Source organism: Coenobita brevimanus, chromosome 43 (assembly GCF_032717465.1).
Source record: "Coenobita brevimanus isolate Jiangsu-jjx chromosome 43, ASM3271746v2, whole genome shotgun sequence".
Lineage (NCBI taxonomy): Eukaryota > Metazoa > Arthropoda > Malacostraca > Decapoda > Coenobitidae > Coenobita > Coenobita brevimanus.
In genome coordinates, this window is record NC_136996.1 from 32,618,389 (window position 1) to 32,646,138 (window position 27,750).

At 41.0% G+C, this 27,750-nt stretch overlaps 2 protein-coding genes across 2 annotated transcripts in view; one reads left to right on the forward strand and one right to left on the reverse strand.

Moving 5' to 3' along the window:
* Vps26 (vacuolar protein sorting 26) lies at positions 1-13,624 on the reverse strand. The gene is made up of 10 exons (XM_080270911.1): positions 13,585-13,624; positions 13,049-13,152; positions 10,290-10,433; positions 9,713-9,945; positions 6,489-6,653; positions 4,980-5,086; positions 4,385-4,596; positions 3,936-4,086; positions 2,507-2,694; positions 1-198 (listed from the first exon to the last, which is right to left on the reverse strand). Exons 1-10 carry the CDS (start codon positions 13,622-13,624, stop codon positions 1-3), a joined length of 1,542 nt encoding a protein of 513 aa, XP_080127037.1.
* Positions 13,285-27,750, forward strand: part of snf (U1 small nuclear ribonucleoprotein A snf) — a 22,963-nt gene continuing 8,497 nt past the window's right edge. The window contains exons 1-5 of the mRNA XM_080270795.1: positions 13,285-13,400; positions 14,457-14,543; positions 20,176-20,348; positions 21,513-21,675; positions 25,253-25,424. Coding sequence (XP_080126921.1) covers positions 14,477-14,543; positions 20,176-20,348; positions 21,513-21,675; positions 25,253-25,424 — 575 coding nt within the window. The 5' untranslated portion in view covers positions 13,285-13,400; positions 14,457-14,476. The remainder of the gene's footprint in view (positions 13,401-14,456; positions 14,544-20,175; positions 20,349-21,512; positions 21,676-25,252; positions 25,425-27,750) is intronic.

Sequence of the window (27,750 nt, forward strand, 5' to 3'; positions counted from 1 at the left end):
CTACTGAGCCACCGGGACAGGTTCTTGCGTCGCTGTTTTGACTGCCGCTCGATCCTCCCTCTCCTCCTCCTCCTCTTCTTCCTCTGAGGGTGAACCAGCTTGGGCCTCCAGGAACTCCTCTTCTGGGGAGTCGATGCTGTTTGGGGGCTCTGTGGGGGGTGATGGTAGCTTGGGGGTGTCCACATCTTCGTCTGGTGGCTATAGGAGGATGGATTTAAGGTGGTATAAAAGTGATCCACTCACTCGATGCAGTGCTGCTCTACGGTGTCTGCCCTTTCCTCTCCTCCCTCCTTGCCTTCCTTCCTCTTCTGCCTTTACTTCATTCTTTCCTCATTCCTTCTGCCTATGGGTGACTCAACACTGAGTGACAAGCTGAATGGTTTCCTGTACACCAGGAAACCATTTACTATGCTGGGTGATAACCACATAACCAAATTATGGCGCCTGGTGGTTTAGTGGGTAATTGCGACGCTCCAATCGGATTGAGCTGATGAAGGTTTACATCCAAGGGGTGACTGGGGTTATTGCTCATATAATGCCACTCAGGGATGGATGAGGCTGGTCACTCTCATCTTAAATGTCAGGACCAACTTGCCTAGGCCCGGGCTCCTACGCTCCTCGTGGGGCAACGTAGGATTGGATGATGATGATGATGATAAAAGTGATCACAGGATACCGTTGTTACCTGCATAATTTAATCTAGGACACACACTGAATACGGAATGAAAGTCTGTTAACCTACCTACAGTCATATGTATTAATCCTCAGGAAGTGCCTAAAAAAAAAAAAAAAAAAAAAAAAAACTCTCCTAGTCGATTTCTCGTTCTCCATTTTATCCACCTGGTCAAAGTGACGGCAATTTTGTGTTTAATGCTGCTTCTGCTGTGACTCAGTGGGTAAGAGCACATGCTACTGACTCAGAAGGCAAGTGTTTGAGCTCACCCAAGGGCTAATGGTTGATGTTAGCTTGGGCATCCAGTCACAAAGTGCTACATGGTCCAATAAAAAGCCCTCTGTGTTTATCATTAGTGGAATTAACCAGTATTTTAATCATCATCAGTATTCTGACCCTCACTCCCATGTAAAAAGGAATGGGAAAGGTAGAATCCAAAAATGAGTAAAGAACTCGAAGAGCATGAAAAATATCCACAGCCTAACCTGTAAAATGGGCCACCCAGTTACTCACACTTACGTCAAGCCTCCAGAGCGCAAACAAATAAAACTCTAAGCTAGATTTTAAAGAGACATTGAGACTGCTTCAAGTTAGATCAAGCTGTCAAATCCAGCTCAGAAAGAGCAAACTTCAGCAACTCTAGATCGAATGATACTGAACAAGTTAATCAATGACTCTGAATGTAGAAGATGCACAGAACATTAAAAACACACTGAAAACAAAACTATGATCTGTCTACATTACTGCCATTTTCTCCATCTAAAAAGCTGAGCTGTAACTAAGTTCAGATTAACATGAACGTGATGCTAGTCATGAAGAAATATTATGGAAATGATGTGTACATACATAAATATATACCCGGTAAAAACAATGCCAAGGGTACAAAAGCTGCAGTATTCCTATTCTGCTAGTAAAGCAAAAGAAATTGGCTGCAAAGGGGCAAAAATCTCTGCCAAGTTAAGGTGAATGAAATAGGATACCCAAATACCCACACCTGCACAAACAAAAAATTTTCAGTTCCTGAATGTAGTCAATATTCCTCCCATCTAAAAATTTACGGGAGATTGTTTTTAACATCAAACATCAAGAAACCATTCTTATACTATATATAACTGTCTAGTGGCAACCTTAATGAAAAAATAGACTTTTCAAGGCCAGAAAATCAGTCTGGCTATAATTTATTCTTTCCATCTCATGATGCTCTTATTCGGCATAGGATCGAGTTTTGAACTGGAGGTGGTAGAAACAACCTTAATACTCCCAACCCTTCAGAATACCAGAGACCTTCCCCAGGATGAATAATATAATCTTGTGTCCCTTTTTACCTTAATCTGGCCCAAGTGTTTATTCCTTTTCAGCTTGTTCTGCATATCTCTTAGGCAGAAAAAGATTATGCTAGGGCTCTACATCCTTTCTACTGAACTTCTTCATGACTAGGAAAAATAAAGGGGGGGAGGGGGTACAACAAGAAAAAAACAAATAAGGGTTTCACCCTGATACGAGTGGTTAAGCACCGGAAGAAAACAATAGCAATACTCCATTTACTCTAACTTGGCTCAATAATTTTTATTCATTTCCAGCTTAATTCATGTACATCAGTGGTACAAATGATATTGTTATGGCTCAACATCCTTTCCATAACATTTTCATGACACAGAACATACTCAAAGGTTGATTTATTTTAACAGTTCAGATTTCAGGATGGAGATATGGAAGTTTTTGGCCAACTTAAAGTAAAACGGGCACAGAAGCTAGACTAAACTATTAAGGGCATTAACTGGATTCAAGTAGTTAAGCATAGCAAGAAAGCAACACCCAATGACAGCAACTGACCTCAAGCTGGGGAGGAGGCTGGTTAGTGGCTGTGGCAGGTGGCTGGTTGGTGCTGGCAACAGAAGCCTGGTTGGAAGCAGCAGCAGGGGGTTGGGTGGTAGAGGTGGGTGGTGGCAATGACTCTGGTGCCTCCTCATGCATAGGAGACTGTGACTGTTGAGGGGACGGAGGCTCAGGGGCTGCGGTGGCTGTAGGGGGCAACTGTGGGGCTGATGACACCTGCTGTATCTGCTATTGAGATGAGAATCACTTAGGGTTGCAGCAAAGTACTCTGATTTCATAACACCTTTTCTTTAACAGTTAATTCTTTTTATTTTGCTTTCTTTTGTTTATAAAGGCTCCAACATGCTTGCATGCATTGGACTCAGTCACCTACTGGCAGCTCTCCATACTACTCGATCTCTAGCAGACTCTTTATTCAGTTCCTTAACCCTGTAGTTACACTCTATGACCCCATCCCAGGACTTTTTCGGTCTGCTCCTCAATGTTCGCAACTTTCACCCTCATTACATCTCAGTATCTTAGAATATTATCTATAGAATCTATGTTGATATTAGAATGGTATAAATAAAACACACAAGAACTGTGAGAAGTAACTAATGTTCAAAATAAATCAATAAGGAGCAGGTGCTACAAAGCATCTTATTACACCTTGAATACAGCACTTAATCCCTTCAATCCAGCGATGTATTTTGAATCCCAGCTACCTCCAGATTATTTTATTCAGCTTTGGGGAGACATTTTGTGGTGAAGGGCTGATATGTCTAACCTCTCCAGTTCAGAAATTTTATCCCAAGCAGAATAAAATAATCAGAAGATGGCAAGAAATGTAACACAAAAGAAGTTTAACATCAATAAACATGAGGCATGGCAAATTTTGAATTATTTCTTAAGACTAGTTCCCAGATCAAATAACTGATTATTAGGTTTATTTGGCACAAGGAATGAAGAAAAAAAAAATCTCTGGCAAGAGTCATGGCAAAATAAGGCAACAATTAAAACAGAAACCATGGGACTGTTTTCCATACTGGCACAGTACAGACTAGTATTTTCTTTTTATACAGCTAACAATAATAATCAAAGGATAAGAGCCTGCAAAACTTGTTTGTTCTAAAAGATGATTGAGCAAACAAGTGAGCCAAAATCAAGAGCCATGCATTTTTAAGCTGCCTGGAAACACTAGATTTTGAAAACTGAAAGTTTAAGGCAGTCGGAGAGACAAAGAGGTAAACAAATTCAGAGTTGACCAGATGCTTATGTGAGGCTAAGAGTTTCAGTTAACTATTGCATTTGAGAGCTGGACACAAAAGGGGTGAGACTGTACAGCTAGTATGATGTTGTGTGCCGGCTGCAATGGGGGAGGATTGTAGGTGGAGTTCGGAGGAAAAGTGACCAAACAGCAGTGATACAAGAGATAGGTATACATTACTTACATCACCCGCAAACTCTGGTGGCTGCCCCTGTGGGTGTGACTGTGGGAATTTTGACTGTGTAGCTGGAACTTGCTGTATCTGTTGGGCCATCAGCTGCTGCTGTAGCGGCCGACGTGCTCGTTCACCCTTACGCCATAAGGTGATCTCCTGTAATGTAAGACCAGCACCCGGAAGACTAGGTTAGGGTTAGTTCAATGGAATGATGCTACAGTATAGCATCATTTTCCATATCACTTTCAGATTTTCAATGCAAGTCTGCTGACAGCATTTACCTAAATACAGTAATACCTGGCAAACAAGTCATCACACAAAATCAAGCACATTCAATAACTATCATATGAAAACAACAGTTCTTAAAAATTTTTTGCTTCTGGATGCAGATCACAGACTTCAATGCATTACAGGGTGTATGTGTCTTGCAACAGATCTACATCTTGCCTCATACCTGCTGCTTGAAGTAGCGGCGCTCCTCTTCATCGACCAGGACCAGGTTGAGGTAGTACCGGACTGAAAACTTCTTGTTAATGTCTCTCATGGTTGGTGTGAGGTCGTATCCTGCCAGGAACACTCGGATGGGGATGCTCTCTCCTCGCACAGGTGCACCATCCATGATCTCATACTTGGCAATGGTTTCATTCTCATTGAAGGTGTTTGGGCCTAAGAAAATAGTGCCTCATAACTTAGGGCTTTCGAGTAAAACAGTGTACTATCACTTGGGGCACAGCAAAAATGTGTATCAAACCTTCTACATGAAGCTAAAGGTAACCACCAACTTTAGATGGGTTCTGTATCTCAATACTTAAAATAAAATGAAGCATCTGATCTCCTAAGCTTGTGAATCAGTCTCTCCACTAAGAGGTCTTCCAGTCTGATGAAAGTAGAAATAAAATAAAACATTGCAGGAACAAATCAGTTAATGTAGAGATTATTTCTTACCCTTTCATTATATGAGGTCTTCCTTAAGCACAATAACCACTTATTAGTATCCTGAATAAATCAAGAACACAGTTGACCAAAACCAAGAGGAGAATTTGTGGTACCTGAGCCAGTGGTTTCTCGTTTGATGATGGCAATTTCCATGTGTTTGATCTTGATTCGAACCAGCAGGAAGTATATCTTGCCAACAATAACATCCTTCAGATGATACCTACAAAGGAACAGCAACATTAACATCCTCATCATTGTACTGTACCATATCATTTACATAGACTCCAGCATGCTTGCATGCATCAGCCTTGGTCACCTAATGGAAGCCCTCCATGCTGCTCGATCTCTGGCAGCCCTATTCAGTCCCACATCATATGTGAGTATTATTTATCCACCCATGAAGGGGGGAGGAGAGGAAGACTGAGGATGAGATGGAAAAAGATAGAGAAGATAATGTTAGCTGGAGAGAAGGCAGACTGATGGCAGAGGACAGGGTGACATGGATGTGGTTTGTGTGTGGCCACCCATTATGGGAGTATATGCTGTATAGCATCTGGCTACGGATAGACTGCATCATATCGTATTGATTATGAAGGCTCCAACATGCTTGCATGTCTCCCTTTGTCACCTAATGGTGGCTCTCCATGCTGCCCTATCTCTGGCAGCCTCCCTATTCAGCACACCCTACCCTTAATGTCCACACTTCTTACCTTCTGGACCCAACTGTTGTATTCCATCCTCTCAACATGCCCAAACAATCTCAATCTACCCCTTCTCATCGCAACACCAATACAGATATATTCAAGTTCTTTTCTTCCTCTTAAGTCTTCCATCTCAATCGTAGCTCCCCAGATAGGTGTCCAACTCACACTGCTATCTTTCACTCCATTCCTTTACCCCCTTCTTGTAGCTACAAACTCATAAATTACTATGGATCCTATGGCCTTTAAAAAAAAAAAAAAAAAAAAAAAAAAAAAAAAGCAAATAGGTGACATAAAGAGAACTTGCTGTACAAACTAATTAGCTGGCATTAAAAAAAAAAAAAAAAAAAAAAAAAAAAATCATTATCATTCTGCCTCATTCCTCCCTCCGCCCAACCATAAAAAACATAAACGTAACTCCGTAAAAGGAACTGAAATTAAGACTGGCATGAGTACATCACAGACTAGAGAGGATGGCAGTTCCACAAAAGTCACAACCAGAAAACAGACAAACAAGATATACTATCATCATCATCATCTAATCCAGTGTTGTCCCATGAGGAGTGTAGGAGCCTGGGGCTAAGCAAGATGGTTCAGATATTTAAAAAGAGTGACCAGCCTAGTAAATGACATCCTAGTGTACAGGAAAGCATCTGGCTTGTCACTCAGTGCTGAGTCACCATACGAACACGAGAATAAGTTAACCAGCAATCGACTGCTACCATTATGTCCTGCTTTCTGTATTTCTCATTCCTCGCCTAACATCAGATTATCATTCCTTCTCATACCCTTGCTGTGTGCTTCATACTTCCATCACATCAACATATTTCACTTAACACCCTTCATCACCACAACCAGTAGGGAAGCACTTGTTAACTCTCGATTGTGACAGTGCAGTCCAAAAGCTTCAACTGGACTTACTTTGACTTGTTGTATTCAAATTCAATATGGAGGCAGTCCTCAATGCCCACTTCCATCTTGATTGAGTTATTCATTTCTGGATATGAGGAGAGTGTGTGAACAAGGAGGTCCATCTCACGTGCAATGTCTGACAGTCGCCGTACAATGGTCACACGCAGGAAGTACCTGAAATATATAAAACATGTTTGAGACAAAGAAATATATATAATGAAATTTAATACATAAAAATGAATAACGTAATCAATTCTGCCTCTTTAACCCAGAATTTCTTCACTATTGGAGGTCTTTCCAACACTGACTAAAATACGGCTACTGTATTATGTGAAAAATACCACAGGAAACAATAACAATACAGTGATCCCTTGGTAATCATGCATAATTGGTACTAAGCCTAGTGCATGATACAAAAAGGCACAGAACCTATGTGATTTATCCTAACTGGTACTGGATATCCCATTCATAAACTCAAATTCTCCCTTTTACATAGATTTATACCGAATAAATACAAACATACTGGTATGGTAAGTATCAGAAACACACATAGGCATGGTCAGGTTAACAGAAAGTGATGAAATGGGTATAATAAGGAAGAAAAACATACTACAGAACAACTTAAGATGGGTTTAAAGTAAGGGGTGCTGAGGCAGCTAGGGGGTGGTCTCCACCATCTGGGATTAACTCCTCAAGTAGGTCCTCATCTTTCAATCCCTCATAACCATCAGGAACCACACATACTGCAACAACATTGTTTACAGAATGAGCTCAGGTGTGTGATAACGATGTCTTTTAATTGAAATATGTGCAATAATTGCAGGAGTGCTGATTTTTCATCTTGCAGTGATAACAAAAACCAATATAACTAAGTGCGCGATAACCAAGGGATCATTGTACTGTACTGAAGGCATTCATGGAGACTGTTTCTAGTCCCCTCACAAACAAGTCTCTCTCAAACTATAAAATCATCTGGCAGTAGTCTGAATAAAATACAGCTACAACACATGACCATAAGGAAGAGATTACCTAGTCATATTTAATCTCAGCCATTTATAACTATGACTGTATGAAACAAGTGGCAAGATCAGATAGCTACAGGGAAGGCAAGACTTTCTGTTGAAGAGGGGTTTTGAGGCATTTGATTTTAATCCCTTTATTACAATGACACATTTAGGTATTCCTACAACCACTACATATTCATTCAACAATTTTTATTAAACTCAAATAGGAAAGGAACTGAGTAAAAGTATGTCTACACCCCTTCCCCAGTTTGAAGTCACTCCATATTTCGTTTCATTTGATTTTTAAAGGGCTCGTGCTTGGGACACTTGGCAGCTAAGCATTCTTCTTTGTTACCACCCTTTTTCCATTCCTGCAAAAACCATTTTTTCCTTAACTGCAGCTTCTACACCTTTATTTCACCACCAAGTTACCGGTACTTTATGTCTTGGTGGGCCCCATGTCCATCCACACACTGAATCAGTAACTCTCAGGAAGTTGTTGATAGCTCTGTACTGTTCATTATGGTAACACTTCTGTCAATGGCTCCCTGTTCAGCCTCCGCTCTACTCATCTTGCTACAGAAGGTATCCCTTACTGCTTGGTTTTCCAATTTCCATATTTTCCTCCTAGGTGCATAGGTCCTCTTTTCGTCGCCTGCAATAACTTGTGTTGCTGCACACACTTCTCGCTCCCTCTAGCTTTGACATTCCTCGATTACCTCCTATCACACCTCCTGACCAGGAAATAGTGTATCTCGCTGCTATTTCCCCCATACTCATATGTAATCAACCTCCTCTTTCCTTTCCTAAAATGTGTGTTGCACACAATCATGTTCAATGCCTCCCCAAACTCGAGTAGACTATCCTTCACCCCTCCTAATTCCTTGTACCATATGCACATTCCCCAAGTACTCCTTCATATCCTTGAGCTGCTTCACCTACATGACCATTAATGTCCCCACCCAAAACAACAATCTCAACATCCCCCATACCACTTACTACAAGTATTAAGTCATCCCAGAATCTATCCTTCTCTACTCGTACCTCATCCAAGCCTGACTGTGGAGCATACATCGATATAAATGAAAACACCATCCCATTGAACAAAATTTTCGCTACTATTATCCTTTCACAGACTCTCAATTAATTCAATACATCTTCTTAACCAACACATCCACACAACAATATCCATCTGCCCTACCCTGCCAGAATAACTTGTAACAACAATCTCTTCCAGCAATCATTCTGGATAATCCTCCCCTATATCTGACTTTTTGCACACATTCAACATCCACCCACCTCCTACTCAACGTCTCAACTACTTCCCCCGCTCTACCCATCGAACTTCCAACATTCCATGATGCCATACTGATCCCCCCAGGTGATTTAATTTCCTCAGGCTTGCTTTGATTCCCTTTCTTTTTTTGTCAAAATTGGTAAAAATAATGGGGAGAGACAGACCACATGCCCCGTCCACCTGCACAGTCCCAAGTCTAGGCACGGGATCTGGGACCTATAGCCCACCAGCTGTGACCAGTGGCTGTGGAAGTGGCCTCAGAACACCCTGCCAAGACAGCTTCAGGAACACCCTCCAAGTGTGCCTTGGCACTGTAACTGCCCTGCCATTATACACCCACTGATAGGGCAGCCTCCTGGGGTGCTACTCCCAGGTTCGGGCCCCTCTCAATTGGGTGGAAGTGGCAGCTTGGGAACCACAAAGTCCTGTACCCTCTAGCACAGGTTCGAGCCCCATCCCATCCAGGCCCCCAGATCTATGTTAGTGGAGCCCCTGTCACGCCTCCCCTCAATAGGTCTGCCACTATGTAGCAGGGCAAAGTTTTATGGCCGCATGCCCTTACTAGCATCAACCCCTGAGATGTAATAGGATACACTGTGTGATATGTAAAGTGCATGTAGGGAAGTGCATAAGACACTTGAAGGATGTTTTTAGGAGAGTATGCTGGTTTACTCTCCATGTTAGTGACACACTGAAAAGGTCAGCAAAGGGGGACAGTCAGATATTCTGGTAGACGGGAGTGCCAGCTCTCCCTATCACCAGCTTTCCCATTCCCTTTGGAAGTACCACCCTGGTCAGCTGGTGCTACAGCCGATCTCCCTGTTTGAATAAACTTTTATGGGAAGAGAAACGATAAAACTGTACTGGTATGTCACTGCTGTGAAAGGATGAAATGATAAAATTTCTATAGCTATTTTCTCTGTTGGACCTACCTGAGTCTGACATTAGTACCAGCGTAGGACTCATACGGCTTTTCCACTTGGTTGAACTCAAACTCAAAGGAGGTGTTGTGTGTAAGCTCCCCCGGCCGAGCCAGTTCCTTCACCAATGATGTAAACTCGTGGTGATTGCCTCGATCATAGTACAGTTCTATTTGACCTACAAACTCTATCTTCACACCCTGGTGCTCCAAGCGACTCCCAGCTTTCTTCAAGGAGATATTTACCTGGAAATGATAAGGAAATTAGCTCAAAATCTGCTGCTTGGACAATCAACAGGTCTGGACAGCCCCCCCCCCCCAATTGTTTCACTCTAACTTGGCTTAAGATTTCAGCCTCACCGCCTTCAATGCTGGGTTGTCACAAGAGATTAACAGGAGAATATGGTGCCAGTCACAAAGAAGTGCTACAGAAAGGATGTGGAACTGAAATATTGTCTTTTTCTGCCACCGAGCAATATAAAATAAGATTCAAAATGTTGAACATCTGTGCAAAGTTAGTAGTTACGGTGAAAGAACAGTACCATCTAGCATGGTTCTACTGTAGTACTATTTCTGCATCATCTTCATACCTTGCCTGACACACTCTCGCCATCATAGTAGAGGTAGTAACGTTCTTTCTTCCCATCCTCTGTCTTCATCTCTGCCATCTTCCGTGTCTCCGCTCCATCAAGCTGAATGTCGATATCGGCACTTTGGCCGAATCCAAAAAAGCTCTGGAAAAAACAACTTGTGTATTAGTTGTTTACAGCAAGATATCTCTTAAAAATCTAGACTGTGTATACACACTGCATTGACCAGCTTGCATACACTTGTGCTATACACATTTCTGCCATGTTTTATGGGTTCTGAAGGGCAACAGACTGGATAGGTGTTGTTAAAATGCCACTTAGCCTACTCGAACAACTTTCAAGAAGACAATTTCATTTCAGGACTGAGGGTTTGGAAGAACAAATGACCAGTACTGGTAACTTATATTTTACTTCAAAAATACAGTGAATGAAAACCAATTTTAAGTAAGGAAAAGGTGTCACTTGAGGGGCAACTTCATTAAATAATTTTCATTGAAATAACTTTTAACAATAGCTTTCTGTACAAGACTGTTCACTCTGTTGTCATGGTATTCATAGAAAAGATAAATGACAATTCTTAATTGCTGTAGCTATTGTTACTAGGATTAATGAGGCATGAAAGATTATATTATTTTATAAATATAGTATGTTAACACAACATTAAATATGAACACACTTCTAATATATTTCAGCTAATACATGTTATTTTTTCAGCTAAGAGTGAGTTATAGCATTATGAGAATGTTAACTGAAAACTGGACACTGGCAAGCTGATCAGTGCTGCAACCTAAAGTTATTTAGTAATTATTAAGCTTAGTTGAGCATTCTTATTAATGGATATGACACAAAACCTGACAACAACTAACCTAACTGTATGCCACATAGCTACTTGTTCCCCCACCACTTCTTTTCTATGGTTACTGCCAGCAGATGTCAAGGTTAGGGCTAAAGAATGTGGCATTTATGGTTAGGTTAGTTCTGTGTGATATCCAAAATATAAGGGCAGAATTGGTGGTCTAGTAAGTTAAGGCGATTGAACCAGATGTGGCCCATTAAAGGTTTAAATCCATGGGTTGGCTGGGGACTACTGCTCACATAATGCCACTAAGGGAAGTGACTGGTCATTCTTGCCTTAACTGTCTGGACCGAGTAGCCAAGCCCCGGGCCCTTACGCTCCTGAAGGGACAATAAAAGTGTAATGCCACTTAGTATTGGTAAATAAACTTAATTACTAATTCAGTGTCAAATGGCCACCCTTTACGGGATTATGGTGTCTGGCAATAGATAGATAGATAGATAGACTATACTCTGTTCATTTTATCTAGGCATAAAACTGGCAGGTCTCCACCTTGATTGCCTAGAGGTAACAGGAGATTCAGACTGGAATCTGATGCTCATCATCAAGAGGTGATACGTAAAGAATGCAACAACCGTAAGATTTAACAAGTGCTTAACATTAGAATATGATGCTATAATGGAATGGATGTAGAGCAACTGGATTGTCTTTTTCTGCCACTTAGCTACTGGAAATGAGCTGCAAAAGGATGAAAATAACTGCCTACACCCTTCTTACCTTAACTTGGCCCAGATTTTCATCCCTAATCTAACTCAGCATCCAGTTGGGAAACTAGGAAGTGAAATTTACCTTTCAGTGCAATGAGTAAGATTCTTCCATTATGCTGTAAATAATCAACTACAAGTGTGGCTTAAGGAATGGGATCATAAAAAGTGGGAAATTTTTCAGTGGGAAAAGACTTTACCACCCTGGAAAAAGTCAGAAAAATACAGAAAACAAACTGGAAGAGTATGAACTGAGTTGGTAAGGTCCTTCTAACTGCCTGAAATAAAGTGTATGTTTACCACACTCAATACACAGGGTATAAATATAATTCCAGTGCATCAATAATATTAATTACAGTATATATCAAGTTTCTTAGTTACAGAGCAACAGTTTGAAAATACACGATAATATATCTTTCACAGTGTATCATAATCCAATACCTGTATTAACCACATTATCAGTGATATCTGGTGCCAATAACACTACTAGTGCCATCGCTTCAAGGACAAATTACTAATGTTGTAAACACAGGATACACACAGTGTAAAATACTCCCAGCACGAGAGTACCAATAACATTACTTGTTATGACTAACTAAACCCTAACTTTGCCTAGATTGTAAACACAAGATACAGAGGGTGTAAAATACTCCAATACTTAAGCCTCTGTAGCTCTAATAATATATCAGAACTGTGAATTACTGAGCATTATGATACATTTAGGTACTAAGGATTAAGGACCACTGTACATCATCTGGTGAACTTGTCAAACCCAGATAGGGGGTGGAGAAGGGCACCAGTCTGGCCCGCTGACGGAAGTGTTCAATTATGTCCACTTTAGTCTTTTACCAGCCGCCCATCATGCCTCCAAACCCAAACCCGTCCTCCCTCACGCCCTTATGTGCCTTAACAACACTAAATATTAATATCTACATACCATGTCGCCAGGTTATGTTTGGGACCAACTGGCAGCCCCTACCCAATCATATGAAAGTATAGACGGGGGAACTTGTTGACGGTGTGGCCGCCTCCTGACTTCCTGCTGACAGATTCTCGTCCTTATACTCTCACATTTACAGACTTGCATCCCTTTTGTACATTAATATCGGCCGTCCCGATCCTTTTAAACAATGGCATCCCAATCCTTTATATTAGCTGTCTTTATTGTAAATATGCATAATAATCTAGAAAATATATACAGATAACTGCTGAACACTTAAGGAGGAGTAAAATAAAGAAAAATAGATATTTGAACTTGGATTAAATCCGTAGTAATGAGAAGTATAGCATTTTCCGCTTTCATCTATCAGTAATATTAACGAAAAGTTAATGTAAATAGCTATTTAAAAAAGTATGTAAAGTACTCGTCAATGAAAAATAATAAACTTTATCACACTCACAATTTACATACATCGTCTCTTCATTGTGGTAAACGTAGGAAGCGTCCGAAGTGGCTTGTGCATGCGGGGAGTGTGATGGTGATGCATTTTGCATTTTGTAGCTGAACTAGAAGACATTGCTGTTTGTGTTATATATACTAAGACGCATCATGTAAGTTGAGGTTTGTTTAGCATTTTACCAGTACAGTGGACTGTGTAAGTCAAGTAAATAGCGTAAGGCTCGTCCAAGGCTCGTGCTTTGGGTTAGTGTATTTGTTTACAAGTACCATCAGTCACCCTTATTTGGTTTAATTTTTCTTTGTTTCAAGACCTTTGCTTCAGTCTTTGTAACCTACTGCAGATTCCTGGTATCAAGCTCCACATCTTCAGCCGCATTTGGTCAGTGATAGGGCATTATGATGCTCTGCACAGTAAACTACCCCACTCGGTACAGTCCGGGAATATTATACGCATTGATTTTGCCTGAAGATTATTTTAAAACATCAAAACAGAACCAAAGTCTTTATTGCCTGCCACACTTTACCTTTTCAATGAGTTAGATGACATTAAACCAAAGGAATGGGTTGTGTTGTAGATTTATCCACTTGAAGGTCAGAGTGAAAATGGGCAAATGAAACCAATCAGGGTAGTAGCTTATGATTATGTGTGAAGTTGGCTGTTGGGGTGGGGTGTAGGTGGAGACATTTTGGAGTAGAGATTTGGGGGAGAGGAAGACTTTCGGCAGCTGTGAAGGCTCATGAGGGATGATTGATGAGGCTGGATGCATGGGCAAGGCAAAGGGAGGCAGTGGCGGGGCAATCAAGAAGGCAGTGTAGGAGGGGATATTCATCAGATTCGTGGCAATGTGGGCAGGGGAACCAAAGGAAGGTGCCGTAGTGTACTGTATTCATTTGCCCAACTGAACTAGCCTATTATTAAAAGTTTTCCCAGTTTTCTGTATACAGCTACAGTATACCATCATAGTACACTCTTTGCTTTAATATCAGCAGACTTCATTACTTTAAACCTTTCAAAAATTGCATTTTTTTTTTAAATTCTATCCACTGTGTAACATTAAACACATTCCTCAGATACAATTAATGGCACTTTATCCATTTAAATAACCAGTTGTGTTAACTGATAAGGATATTGGTATTGATAAATATAATACTGAGAAGTTCAGTGCAGTTCATATGCTTATGAATGATGTGAATTCTTTTCTTTCCAGAATAAGTACCTGTATCCAAAATGTTGGACATCAGACCAAACCATACGATATATGTCAACAATCTGAATGAAAAGGTTAAGAAAGAAGGTAAGAAAGCACAGTGGGCTTGTACCGTATGTAAACAGTAGCTTACAATGCAGTGTAACAGAACTGTACCCTAATATATTCAGTATGAAAGTCTTTCTATGTATCTGTCTATTGCCAGATGCCTCAATCCCGTACGGGGTGGCCACAAACAAATCGCCTCCACGTCGCCCTGTCCCCCGCCATTTCACTGCCCTGCCTCCAACTCACACCCTCCTCTCTCATATACCTCTGCACCCCATCCCTCCATCTCATCCTCGGCCTCCCCCTCCACCTCACTCACAAACACTCTCCTCATCAGTCTCTCACCCTCCATCCTCTCCACATGGCCAAATCACCTCAGTGTGTTCCTTCTAACGCTTCCTGTCACATCCACACCACAACGCTCCTATATATCCTCATTTGTCAGCCTGTCTCTCCACGTGACTCCACAGGCTCCTCTTAAATTACTCATTTCCACTGCTCTCACTCTTGACTTGTGTCCTTCCAACAACGTCCAAGCTTCACTTCCATACGTTAGAGTTGGTATCACAATACTGTCATGCAGTAACTTTTTCACTTTCATGCTCACTTCCTTGTTTCTTATCACTGCATTCAAGGAACCAGCAACTTTTCTTCCTTGTTGTACCCTTTCAAGCACTTCTCCCTCCAAACTTCCATCGTTACTCATCACACTACCCAAGTACTGTACTTAAACGTACTCACATTTTCCATTTCCTCGCATCCAACCTGCCATCCAACCTCACTGTACATTCACTGACTTCACCTCTCTCAAAGACCATCACCTTACTCTTCCCTACATTCACCTATAGATTCTGTTTCTTACACACTCTCCCAAACTCATGAAAGTCATTGAATGCAATCGCCGTTTCATCTGATAATCTAAAAAATTAAAAGTACGGTAGCTAGCTATAGTAAGGCCTCAAATATTATTCCCATTTTGGTAATTCAGATGTCTCACAGTTATTTTCCATGAAACCTAGACTGTTTTAATGGTTTTTGTTGTGATTCACTCAAATCCGACCCTCATAACTGTTGGAAATGCATAGTTTATGAGTTACAGTGAACCGGCAGTTTGGTTGGTGGGATAATTCCAGTGGTTATGACAGTTAGAATTGTATGAATCACACCAAAAACTATCAAAACAGTCTACAGTGGCCGCTCGCGTTTAACGGTTTAATTAGTCTGGCGAAACCATCGCTAAATGCGAAGTGTACTTTATATGGGAAAAATATCAGTTAGTCTGCTTCCATCCTCCTGGTCACTCTTTTGACCCCCGATTTCCTACTTTAAGTGGTGAAAATGAAACACAGTGTATTAGCAATACATTATATAGATACAGTACTGTATGGTTATACATCTACTCACCAGCGAAAAATGCTAAATGCTCGGCACTGTGAGAGAAAAAAAGCACCCAAGGTCGCCAGATGCTCACAACAATGATAACAATGGTGGTCTGGTGGCAGACCGGCAAGGCATTTCACACCCCACATCCACATCACTAAATGCGTAAGACAATCGCTAAATGCGCGGGGTTGGTACCTTTTCTAACCTATCGCTAACTTGAAACACGCTAAATGCGAGGGACCACTAGTTTTCATGGGGAAATAGTTTTAATAACTTGTCCAAACCATACCTAACCTAACCTGTGCTGCAATTGTTATTTCTTAAATAATAATTCACCGTACCAGTCAGCACCGATACTGTTGCATCATCAATGATGCTTATCGTTCCTAAATGCACAAGTGTTCCCACACTTAGGGCATTGCACATTTAACCCTTAGCTGATGGTGGGACAATGTATAGACTGCAAAATCTAATGAAAAATTGCGTGGAGACTATATATAGACACGTCCCTGAAAACTGTCCCCTGTAAATCCTAGCAGAGACTATATGAGGCATCGTGTGGAGTAGTCAGACAACCGACAGTTTTTAAAAACTGCAGAAATTGAGTTAGAAGTTTTCCAAACTTCATACATCAATAACTTGGTTAATAACCAAGGTATCAACTTTTTTTTTTTTTTAATTTAAAAAAGCTTAGCTCAAGCCAAAAATGACCCATGTGATGCATTTTAAATAATAGGATGAAAATTAGCATCAGTATTAGTAAGGTACTAATTTTTCAAGAATTAGAAGTAGTAGTAGCAGAAGTTGTTGGTTTTGTAGAAATATTAGTATTAGCTGTAGCAGTTGATTTTTCATGTAGTAGTAGTAGTAGTAGTTGTTGTTGTTGTTGTTGTTATTGTTGTTGCTGTTGTTGTAACTGACAGACTTATTTTAGTAGTAGTAGGAGGAGTAGGAGAAAAACATTGATTTTCACTCATGACAACCTGTAAACACTTCCCCTAATGTTCAGCAATCCTTAACAGTAGTATTATTATCTATTAGTATCAGTATTTGTAGTAATAATAGTAGGTAATAGTACGAAATAGTAGGAGAACTAAAACAAGGGATGCCAGCATTATTCTCAGCACCACTGTGTGTTACGCTAGCCAGCTGCTGTGTGTAAGAAACACGAGAAAAATAGAATAAAATATATTAAAAATGCAATTAATTTTTCGTTTCTGTAAAAAAAATAAATTCTATTAGTAGTTTGTTGTTAGAAACATTGAGCACAAAGCATAGGGTCTGGCATCTGTGGCGTCTCGGCACAGGGAGTGGTGGATGTCTGACTCCTCGTTGCACTCACAGCTCTCACTCAGCCAGGCGAGGTGGCAGTTGAAGCCCCCTACATTTCGGAGGACTTTCGACCATACTTACAGTTGCATTTCAAGACTTGCTCGGATGAAGGGGGGAAGGGTCAAAATAATGGTATATGCACCTAACTCCAAACTGGCAGCTCTGTCGCTTGTCTGACTACATGCGACACCTCATTTATAGTTGGCAGTGTGTAAGTGCCATAGAACCTCAGATATCCCCAACTGGCAGCTTCCGGGTCACAGGTGGCTTATAGGCTATAAGGTGTCTCACTCAGTGACTCTGTCTGGGAGGTCCAGAGCTAATGTGGAAGATAAATGCACAGATAAAACATCTTGAATCAGTCAGTCAGTTCCAAGCTCTTACAGGGGACACAACACTTTTTTTTTTTTTTTCCCCTGTAGACCTCAATTTCTAAATTTCTTTTGATATTTGGATATTGTAGACATAATCATGTCCCACACAAGGAGGAACATTAGTGATGATGTAATACAAACTTATTCTAGATAAGAATTTGGATGATGATTTCATTGATAATAGTAGTAGTGATTCTACACCAGATAGTGATGGTGATGACACTGATAGTGGTGATGAATCACAAGTTGAGGTTGCAGAGGAGCCAGATGATAGTTTGCCAAGTGCAGAAGTACTGTAGTAGTAGTAGTAATTGTTCCCTAGGCAGTCTGGCCGAACAGCCCAGAGTCCCTATGGAAGGCCACGGCCGAGACCGGGCTATCCCATAGAGCACTCAAGGAGTGTTTGTTGTGTTGTTGGCTTAGGTGATTGTGTGCAATGCATTCTTCAATAATGTGCTTTAATAGTATGAGGTGCTGTGTTGTGTCCTGGACGGGCATCAGCGACGAGTCATCCAGCCTCTTCTGATAACTCAAGAGGGCTAATGTGTTAAATGTACTGTACTGTATTTTACGATGTTTTTATGTTTTATTGTTAGTTACTTCTTGATTTGTTGTGTTAATAGCAACATTTCATGTAATTTTAGGACATATTTAAAGTAGGATATACATTAGGGAGGTGAGTTTTCTTACAGGCCCAGTCCCTGTTAGCTTATTTTCCCAAAGATCAATGCCCCAGCTTTGGCGAAATCAACTTTCGTGGCACTTTTCAATTTCCTATTAGGCATGATACCTGGTGCCCTACCGTACAGTAATCCTTCAGTTATCCGGACATCCCATATGCGGACGTGTTCCTTATCCGAATGTTTGGCCTTGGCTCTGTTATGTCAGCATCTAAAATCTTTGTCAGTATCCGAACATAAAATTATCGACATGGCCAGTTGGGCGGCCTACAAATTAAAAAATCGGTTGGGCTCCCTGCTGGCCTCTCTGGCTGTGCACTGGTATTAGACCCTAACCCACCAGCTGAGCACAGATGGCCATCCACCACCTGACCGAATGGTCAAAGACACCCAGCCAGCCTCGTGAGCTGTATGCTGGTTATAGGACCTAACCCACCAGCTGAGCAAAAATGACCGTCCACCTCCCTGCGGAATGGTCAAAGTTGCCTGGTCAGTCAGAGGAGACATGGCAACGTTGTGTTCAGTGGCTTGTGCCGCATGTCCCCACTCATGGCCCAGCTCCAGTGGTTAGGGCTTTTCCCTGCATTTGCTAAATGGTTATGTTAGCCACTAAACCACACGGGATTACTGTGCACCAGCTACTGCACAGGCTAGCGGGTTACGAAGCCTGTCCGTGTTCACTGGGTGGTAAGTACAGTACTGTTGCTATTAAAATTCATTTTCCAACCTTCATCTTCTTTGATTTGTTTGTGGATTTTTGCTGTTTATGCATTGTTTTCTTAGTGCCTAGCATTAGCTACGTCAGATATTCCCATATGTGTTTTGATGTCTAAGTAACTGAAAGACTGATGAATGTTGCCAAAATTAGGAGGGGTACTGTACATATAGGCAGGGTCTGAATGGTATGGACTGTGGGTATTTTTCCGTATCCAGACATCATCCGTATCTGAACGTACCAATGGTGCTATTACGTTGGATGATTGGGGGATCATTGTATTGTAGTCCTCATGCTAACATACGTAAGTTAAATTTGGACCTTGTTGGAAGGACACAGCAAATAGAAATGAGTTACTGGTACAGTATATATTTGAGATAGGAGCTACATGGAGAGACAGACTGACAAATGAGGAAGTGAAAGAGCATTGTGGTGTGGTTTGACCTTGTGGAGAGGTTGGAGAATGAGAGATTGATCAGTAGAGTGTATGTGAGTGAGGTGAAGGGAGAAAGGAGGGGGAGACTAAGGATGAGATGGAGGGACAGAGTGGAGAAATGAGAGAGGGGTGTGTGAGTTGGAGGAAGGGCAGACAAATGGCAGAGGACAGAGCAGTGTGGAGGCAGTTTGTTTGTAGCCATTCCCTATGGGACTACGATGTCTGGCAGAAGATAGACTGGACTTTCTGTTTCAGTACATAAGAAGAAAGGATAAGTGTCATAGGCCAGTTGGCCCATGATAAGCAGCTCCTACAGGAGTGATTATACCACTAGAATAAGACAGTGATTTAATAAAATGACCTCTTTCATTTTACTCATGCTACCACCAAAGTAAATTTTTCAAGGAAGAAAGGACCTATAGTAGTAAGGAGTTAATAAAGGCTGTTTCTAACCCCTCCAATTCAGATTTTTTTCTTTCTCATTTGAAGTAAATCATCCAGAAGTGACAGGGATAAATTATAAAATATGTCATAGTGAAAGGGTTAATAAAAGAACGACAAAGAATGTGACGTATTCTAACAAAGATATTCCATTATTCCAAGTCTTGTACTGTTACTTCCGTACAGATTTGAAGCAGTCACTGTCTTCTCCCATTTGGACAGATTTGGACATTATTACCGTAAAGAGGTGTGTCACAAAGTAACGAGGACATTCTTTTGTTCTGAGTCTTATGCTTTTACTTCCCTACAGAGTTGAAGCGATCACTGTACGCCATCTTCTCCCAGTTCGGACAGATCCTGGATATTGTTGCCTTGAAGACTCTCAAGATGCGTGGTCAGGCCTTCGTCATCTTTAAGGAGATACAGAGCGCCACGAATGCCATGAGGGCCATGCAGGGATTTCCATTTTATGATAAACCCATGGTCAGTCTGGGTGGTGGTGGTAGTTCATTACACCTCTTGGGTAGTGGGGGGCTGACACAAGTCCAAAAAGTTTTAATCTTGTAGTACATCACTTTGGTAATCTGACACTCCTCAAATAGTGAAGTGTTTATTATCATCATCATCAGTCATTACAAGTTTTATATCCATTATGGGATGGTGCCAGGTGGTGATGACCATCATCCACTCACTTGGTGTCGTGCTGCTTTATCCCCTTTCTCATTCTGTCACTGTGTTTACCCACCTCTCTTCCTCTCTCTCATTCCCTCCTGTCCTTTCTCTTACTTTTCTTTCACTCTTCATGTGTCTACACACTGAATGATATGCCCAGTGGTTTCTTGTAACCCAGGAAACCATTTACAACACTGGGTGGTAACCATATAACCAAATTATGATGTGAAATGAAGCCTACTATATTGTAGTACTCTCATTAACTGGGTGGTGAGGTGCAAAAGTGGGGTCCACCTTGGAACCAAACGTCCACACTTTCCCTGCGCCCTATCATGGCAAAGCGCTGTCACCCTCAAGGGAACTTCAGTTCCCAGCATGAGACATCCCTGCATGGGTGGTTGCTTGATGGGTCTGCTTGGCCAGACAGACTGGGATCAGTCAACAACATCCATTATGGAAAAAAGAAATGACATTTTTTTTTTTCTCTTTCTCTCTCTAAGGGCTCAGGAAGGCACCTACAGTATGTATGATGGCTTTTGAGAAAGAAATTCTTAGTGTGGTAATGTATTGTGTCGTTTACACTAATGTGACACATACTGTTACTCATTTTATTTTGTGATTGGATGATGGATGGATGGATGGATGGATAAAGTTGTTTAATTACCCAGTTGCTGGTGAATTAATAAATTCCTTGCTTAAAGATGTTCATGGTTCACAGTGACAAAAGGTATACTGAAATCAGAAAAAGTGTTTTTTGTGCATTTTTCTCCATTCCTGAACCTGGGGCATGTCTGACAAAGTTGTGTCATTTAAAATATGATTTTGTTAGCATACATCCCTGATTTACAGGGTGGACTAGGAGTGTCATAATTGTACTTGGCAGGTGATTTCTGTGTTGCTGCTATGAGAAGTAACTGCAGCGCGGTGTCCAGTTTATAACTGCAAATGTTGCTGACATACTTGTTTTTTCCTCAGAAAATTGCATATGCGAAGGTTGACTCAGACCTAATAGCAAAGCAGAAGGGAACGTATAAGGAGAGAGGAAGTAAACGTAAAGATGAGGAGAAGAAGAAGAAAAAAGGGAAGGAGCCGAAAGGAGCTTCTGCAGTGCCTGGTGCCAATCCCACTCCAGTATCAGGTACTGTATTAAATTGTATCCGTAACATGTACTGGCCTAAATTAATTGAAATAAGGTTGTTGACTAACACTGGTCTCTCTGGCCAAGCAGACCTATCAGTTGTAATTTGTTTTTAACAAGGAGTCTGGGTATTTTTATGAAATGAATGGAGAAGGGTTTGCTCCAGTTTATCAAGCGTTGTGTGCAAAAAAGTAAGCTGTAAAGTCTGTCAGTCTTATCATTAAAGGTAAAATAGACATGGCAGAGGGAAGAGAAACTGGCTGGTAACTGTACATACAGTATTCATGTATGCAAGCAGTCCTATACATTGCTTTCTTTTTTGTCATGTTTTAGACAACACCTCCATGCATTCTGAACAGTATATGTACTTAGCTACATTACTCAATTAGACATCATTCTACACTTTTCTTTCTGGTCTGGTGTCATATCAGAGTTACCCAAATTTACTAACCTTCATGTAGACTGAAGCACCTAGAAGAACACACCATACGGGCTTTCTCAGTTCAGGTATTTAGTCCGGGTGATAACAGTTTTATCAGTTATGGAAATGGACTCCAGACATGCTTGATGATTCCTTGCAACCCATTCTGAATCACAGCCTGTTTCATAAAACTAATTCTGAATCACAGTTTCTGCTGGGTATCATAAACCACTTTCAAGAGTATATTGATCATAAAACCCTTCTGTGAGACAGCCTAAACCCATGAAACATTAACAGTTAACCATTTGCATCAAAAGTGAATCATCATCATCCGGACCTCCGTTCCCACCTTAGGGCAGGGTGAGGAGTAGCAGCGTCCAGACAGCCCAAATTTGCCCAGTCCAATGGGCCACACTTCCATTCACTCACCATTCAAGCCTCTGGAATCCTGGCTTAATCTGATACACCAAAAATATTCACCACATTTTGTAGCTTCACATAAACATTTTCAATAGAGTCAATCTGGATGCTGTCACATTAGAAAGGGGTGCAAAATCCCTGATCATGCGCTTCTTCTCACAGTATTCATCCAGCCAGCTCGATCTCTTGTCAGTCCCCTAGCCTCACTGACATCCAAACCTCTCTTCCTCACACGCTTGTCCACCATATCCCTCCACCTTCTCCTTGGCCTACCTCACCTCCTCCCTCCTTCAGTTTCGCCCAGATACACCTTTTTCACCACTATTGTTATCCATTCTCTCCACATGACCATACCATCTCAGTACACTCTCTTTGATTCTAGTGTCCACAGACTTCTTCACTCCTCATCTTTCACAAATCACATTACAGTACTGTACTGTATTTCGTATCCTTTCCATTCACTGTACCTCACATACATTCCTCAGCAGTCCCATCTCCACTGCTCTCACTCTTGACTTTTCATTTTCATGCCACACCATAGTCTCACATCTGTGTGTTATAGTTGTCACTAACATCCTTCATGTAAGCCACATGCAGCTTACAACACTCAACCCTCTGTTTCTTATCAAGACCTTAATTGCACCAGCTACTTTCCTTCCTTGTATCACTCTACTTTCCACTTCTTTTGCACAATTTCCTCTCTTTTCTATCACCGTACCCAGGTATTTGAACTTTTTCACCAATTCCAGAGTCTCTCCATCAGAAGTGAACCACCAAATAAAACAGTTAACTCTGTGAAATCCCTAGCTCCAGCACAATGAAATAAACGATTCTCATTTGCCATGTTTTCCTGCTTATTTTCTTGTAGTTCCAGTATTTACTCATGTGCAATTTTCCGTATTTAAAGTTTTCGGCATGTTTTTGTCACTTGTCCAACCATATTTCAAATCTTTTTAGCCAGGCAGACGAAGTCGATGGTCATTATTTTTGTACAAAATGTATCTGAGTGTGTCTGTCTGTGTCGAAAACTCAAATCTCAGAAAGTATTGATTATAGAAGGACAAGTTATTAATAAAAGTTGTTTAGAGTCACAACATGAGTTCACATGTCACTCAACCAACACTGGGAGTCATCCTGGATGGATACACAATAGTCGGATTTTCATCTAACAGTATTATTACAGTCTGCCTGACTCACAGATGATGGGTACTTTTTTTTTTTTTTTCTTTCAATCTTTTTTTAGCACATAGAATTACTTGAGCCACTTTTTTTGTTCCATACCTTTTAGCATATAGAATTACTTGAGCCACTTTGATTTTATATATAAGTCATGTCAGAAATGCTTCTGTTATTCCACCCACTTTTTTTTCTTACATTTTTTATTTTTGGATCTCACCAAACCCAAGATGTGGGTTGAAACGATGATGATGATGATAATGATGTTGATGATGATGATGATGATGATGATGCACCTAGAGCTTACACAGAGGAAAATCATTCATTCATTTCCTTTGTGTTTCATTCATCCGTAGTCAAACTCCTTTACCTCTTACCCAAGTGTTCACTGAACTCACCATTATCCCTACGCATTACCGGTAATCTACTTCACCACTGAAGTGAGTTATTTGAGAGGAGCATGTGGAGTCACATGAAGAAACAGACTGATAAATGAGGAAGTGAAGGAGCTTTGTCGTGTGGATGTGGATGTGATAGGAAGATTTAGCAGAAACACATTAAGGTGGTTTGGCCATGTGGAGAGGAGGGAAAGTGAGAGAATGACGAGGAGAGTGTATGTGAGTGAGGTGGAGGGGGGTGGGGAGAGGGAGGGGGAGGCCAAGGATAAGATGGAGGGATGGAGTGGAGAGGTATATGAGAGGGGGGTGTGAGCTGGGAGCAGGGCAGTGAAATGGCGGGCGACAGGGCGATTTGTTTGTGGCCACCCCTTACGGGATTAAGGCGTCAGGCAATAGATAGATAGATAGATAGGTAGACCACTTACTCATACACTCATATCTCTCTCTCTCTCTCTCTCATATTGTATTCCTCATGCATTCAGTACTTAGTCTTACTGCTAGTTAATCATCATTCATCCCTCACATTTAATGCTACCATATTTGCTGGTCTGATTGTTCAAAGCTTCATAAAGGTCATAGATGATTTTCCTAGTTATGTTACTGGTATCACCTTTTAGATTGGTCATCTAGAGTTGAAGTTCATAGTGCCCTGTATGATTACCATAGTTATATCCCATCACACAAGTTTTAAGTATTAGGGTAACTATACTGTTTTTACTTTAACGTTGCCCAGATATTTGCCATTCTGAAGCTTATTTCTTATAATTCACTGGCAGGAATAGACAGCACTGCTGCTCCACATCATTTCCTTAACACTGCTGCTCTACATCATTTCTGTAACACTGCTCCATGACAAGGATCACATTTTTGTGTTATTATATTGGTACAGCTTAGTACTCAAGATGCAGAGATGGCAATTTTAGGCCAATTTCAGATAAATTCTTTGTGTGCAATTCCTTATGTCTCTCAGATTTTCAACATTTTAAAATGATGATAACATCCTTGCACTCGTAGACTGTTGGGTTTCCATGGAGACTTGGCAGCTGCTGAAACTTTGGCTCCCTAGAAAGCATGTGGCTTTCTGGGGCTGATACAACCGTGTGTGATTATTATAGCATATTTATCTTTATCAGCTTGTTACAAATTCATATATCTTTTGCAGTCAAACCTGGTGCAACAGTGGTACCTCCTCGGCCCAACCTGTTCAACCAACCACCTCCAGTGCATGGTGCCAGTGGCATGACAGTCCCCGAACAGCCACCCAACCAGATCCTCTTCCTCACCAACCTGCCTGATGAGACCTCTGAGATGATGCTGTCTATGCTCTTCACACAGTATGTTTTCTCTGATCTTGTGTGTGTGTGTGTGTGTGTGTGTGTGTTTGTGTGTGTGTGTGTGTGTGTGTGTGTGCATGCATGCATGCATGTATGCATTCATGTGTGTGTTTGTGTTTTTAGGGTTTGTGTTTTGTGGCTTACTGATGCAGAATAGTTCATATCCAGATGATCCTGGGGTTGCAGCTACTACTACTACACACAGTTCTGTGGCCTGTCACCATTATAGATGCTATGTGGATGGTTACCCTTCTGTGTAAAGCAGTCTTCCAAGGTGAAATAATTTAAAAATCAGCTTAAGGCCGTTTAACCCTTTAACCGCGGGCTTGATTTGCTTTTTCTTGTGGCACCCGTGGGCATATTCGCGCTCCGACAGACTCTCTAAAGATATTTGCCAAAAATCAGTTATTAGTCCTAGAATATTAAAATCACATATGCTTATGGCATATACCTTCAGCTTTCTCCTGGGGTGTTTGTTGAGCCTTCGTCGAGTACCGTAGGACTTGTGGAGACCTCTGAAGTTGCGTAACGAAGTCTCCACTTTACACTTCCTGACACCCCGTAATATGATTACCACAGCCTGATATTATCACTAGAAACACTATTCTATGATTCTCAAATAGTTTGGAATCCATATTCCAAAAAAAAAAAACTCTGTGAAAGCAATGAAAATTACGAGGGCGTATGACCTTCCCATTCGTGCTAGTTCACCGCTGGTGTTGTCATTTATTATTCATAAAAACACTCACAGTTTATATTTCTATTACTATATAACACTTATATATATCTACAGTCTTTATCCATAAGTTTCCTTCAGAAATAGTAGTTTATTGTCACTGTAGGCTTTCAATTTCTTTCAGTAAAATATGTAGCATTCACTTTCTCGTCATGTATACTAGCATTGAGAGTGAATGTCACTTTCACCTTCACTCTCATAACTCATAGTATTCATACATGCTAGAGTGAAACTTTCACTTTCATTACTCCTAGTATATATACTCGTATTCTTATAATACTACTCATTTACATTTTTATTTACGTTCTCTATTTTATTTACATTATTTACATTTCTATTTTATTTACACTGTGTTATGCACTGTCACATGAAGTAACTTATAAAACTATTTTCCACTGTTCACTTATATTTACATTCATTACTTTCACTTGCTGTTTACACATTATTTACAATTCCACTTGCACTGTTTTACTCAACAGAAAGATCGTAGTCACTCTCTTTCAATTGTCAGCCCTTTACCTCTTTCCACACGAGGTTTAGTAGGGGGTAAAGGTCACAGGGCCCTTTGCATGGGGGTAAAAAAGTGGCAGAAGTTAGCAGGAGCAAACAGACATACCTTCACCTTGGAAGATGACAGTGAACTGATAGGGGTGGGCCGGGGTGGCCTACCTAGGGAAATGCATTACTGCCAACGTCAGCCTCTTGACAGCTGCTAATATATAGCAGTGAAATGATTGGCAGGAAATCTAGACAATACATTATATATTAGGTAGTTCCAGGTGAATGTATATATCACTTAGGCTTCTCCCTTCCCTCCTTATATATATTTTTAGTACGAGAATAGATTATACGGCATATTTCAAGGGGAAATAAACAGCGAAAATTAGCGAACGAGTGCACGTGAGGTGTTGTCAGGTGATAATTAGGCAATTCCAGGTGTATGGCACTCTCACTTACCTTATTTCTTTTTGGTATATATTATTTGGTATAAGAATAGGGCATAGGGCTTATTTCAATGGATGAAATCAGTGGAAAATTCCAGGGAAGATTTACTTAGCATAGCACGGCCAGGCAGGCGAGAGGAGAGGGTAATGGAGGGAAGGTAGGGAGGGGAGTCAAGAATGGGGAGAAATGGCTAAATTGTCAACAATGGATGGGAGTACAGATGAGATTAGGAGTGCTGACTAGTGTTGGACATTGGCAGTACTGATAGATGATACAAGCTACCACTTGAAAGCCCGGGCGAATTCAAAATAACACAGAATCGCAAAAGTGACACCCCGCGGTATGATCCCTTGCTCCCAAGCGTCACGAAAGTGATGCCCCGCGGTTAACCCCTACACCGCGGGCTTGTTTACCAATAACTTGCGTGTGCCGCGGGGTTATTTGGGCTCCGACAGACTCTCAAAAAATATTTGCCAAAAATCAGTTATTAGTCCTAGAATAATAAAATTAAATATGCTTATGGCACATACCTTCAGCTTTCTCCTGGAATGATTGTTGAGCCTTCGTCGGTTACCGTAGGACTTGTGGAGACCTCTGAAGTAGGGTAACGAAGTCTCCACTTTACACTTCCCGACAACCCATAAT

What these genes read in the sequence shown, in the direction of transcription:
- Vps26 (XM_080270911.1), bottom strand. Translation starts at nt 13,624, where the DNA reads ATGCGGCTGAAGATGTGGAGCTTGATACCAGGAATCTGCA. An exon ending in GCCGCTACTTCAAGCAGCAG is followed by an intron (nt 4,087 to 4,384) that starts GTATGAGGCAAG and finishes CTTACATTACAG; the next exon opens with GAGATCACCTTATGGCGTAA. An exon ending in AGAGTTTGCGGGTGATGTAA is followed by an intron (nt 2,695 to 3,935) that starts GTAATGTATACC and finishes TGCCCCCTACAG; the next exon opens with CCACCGCAGCCCCTGAGCCT.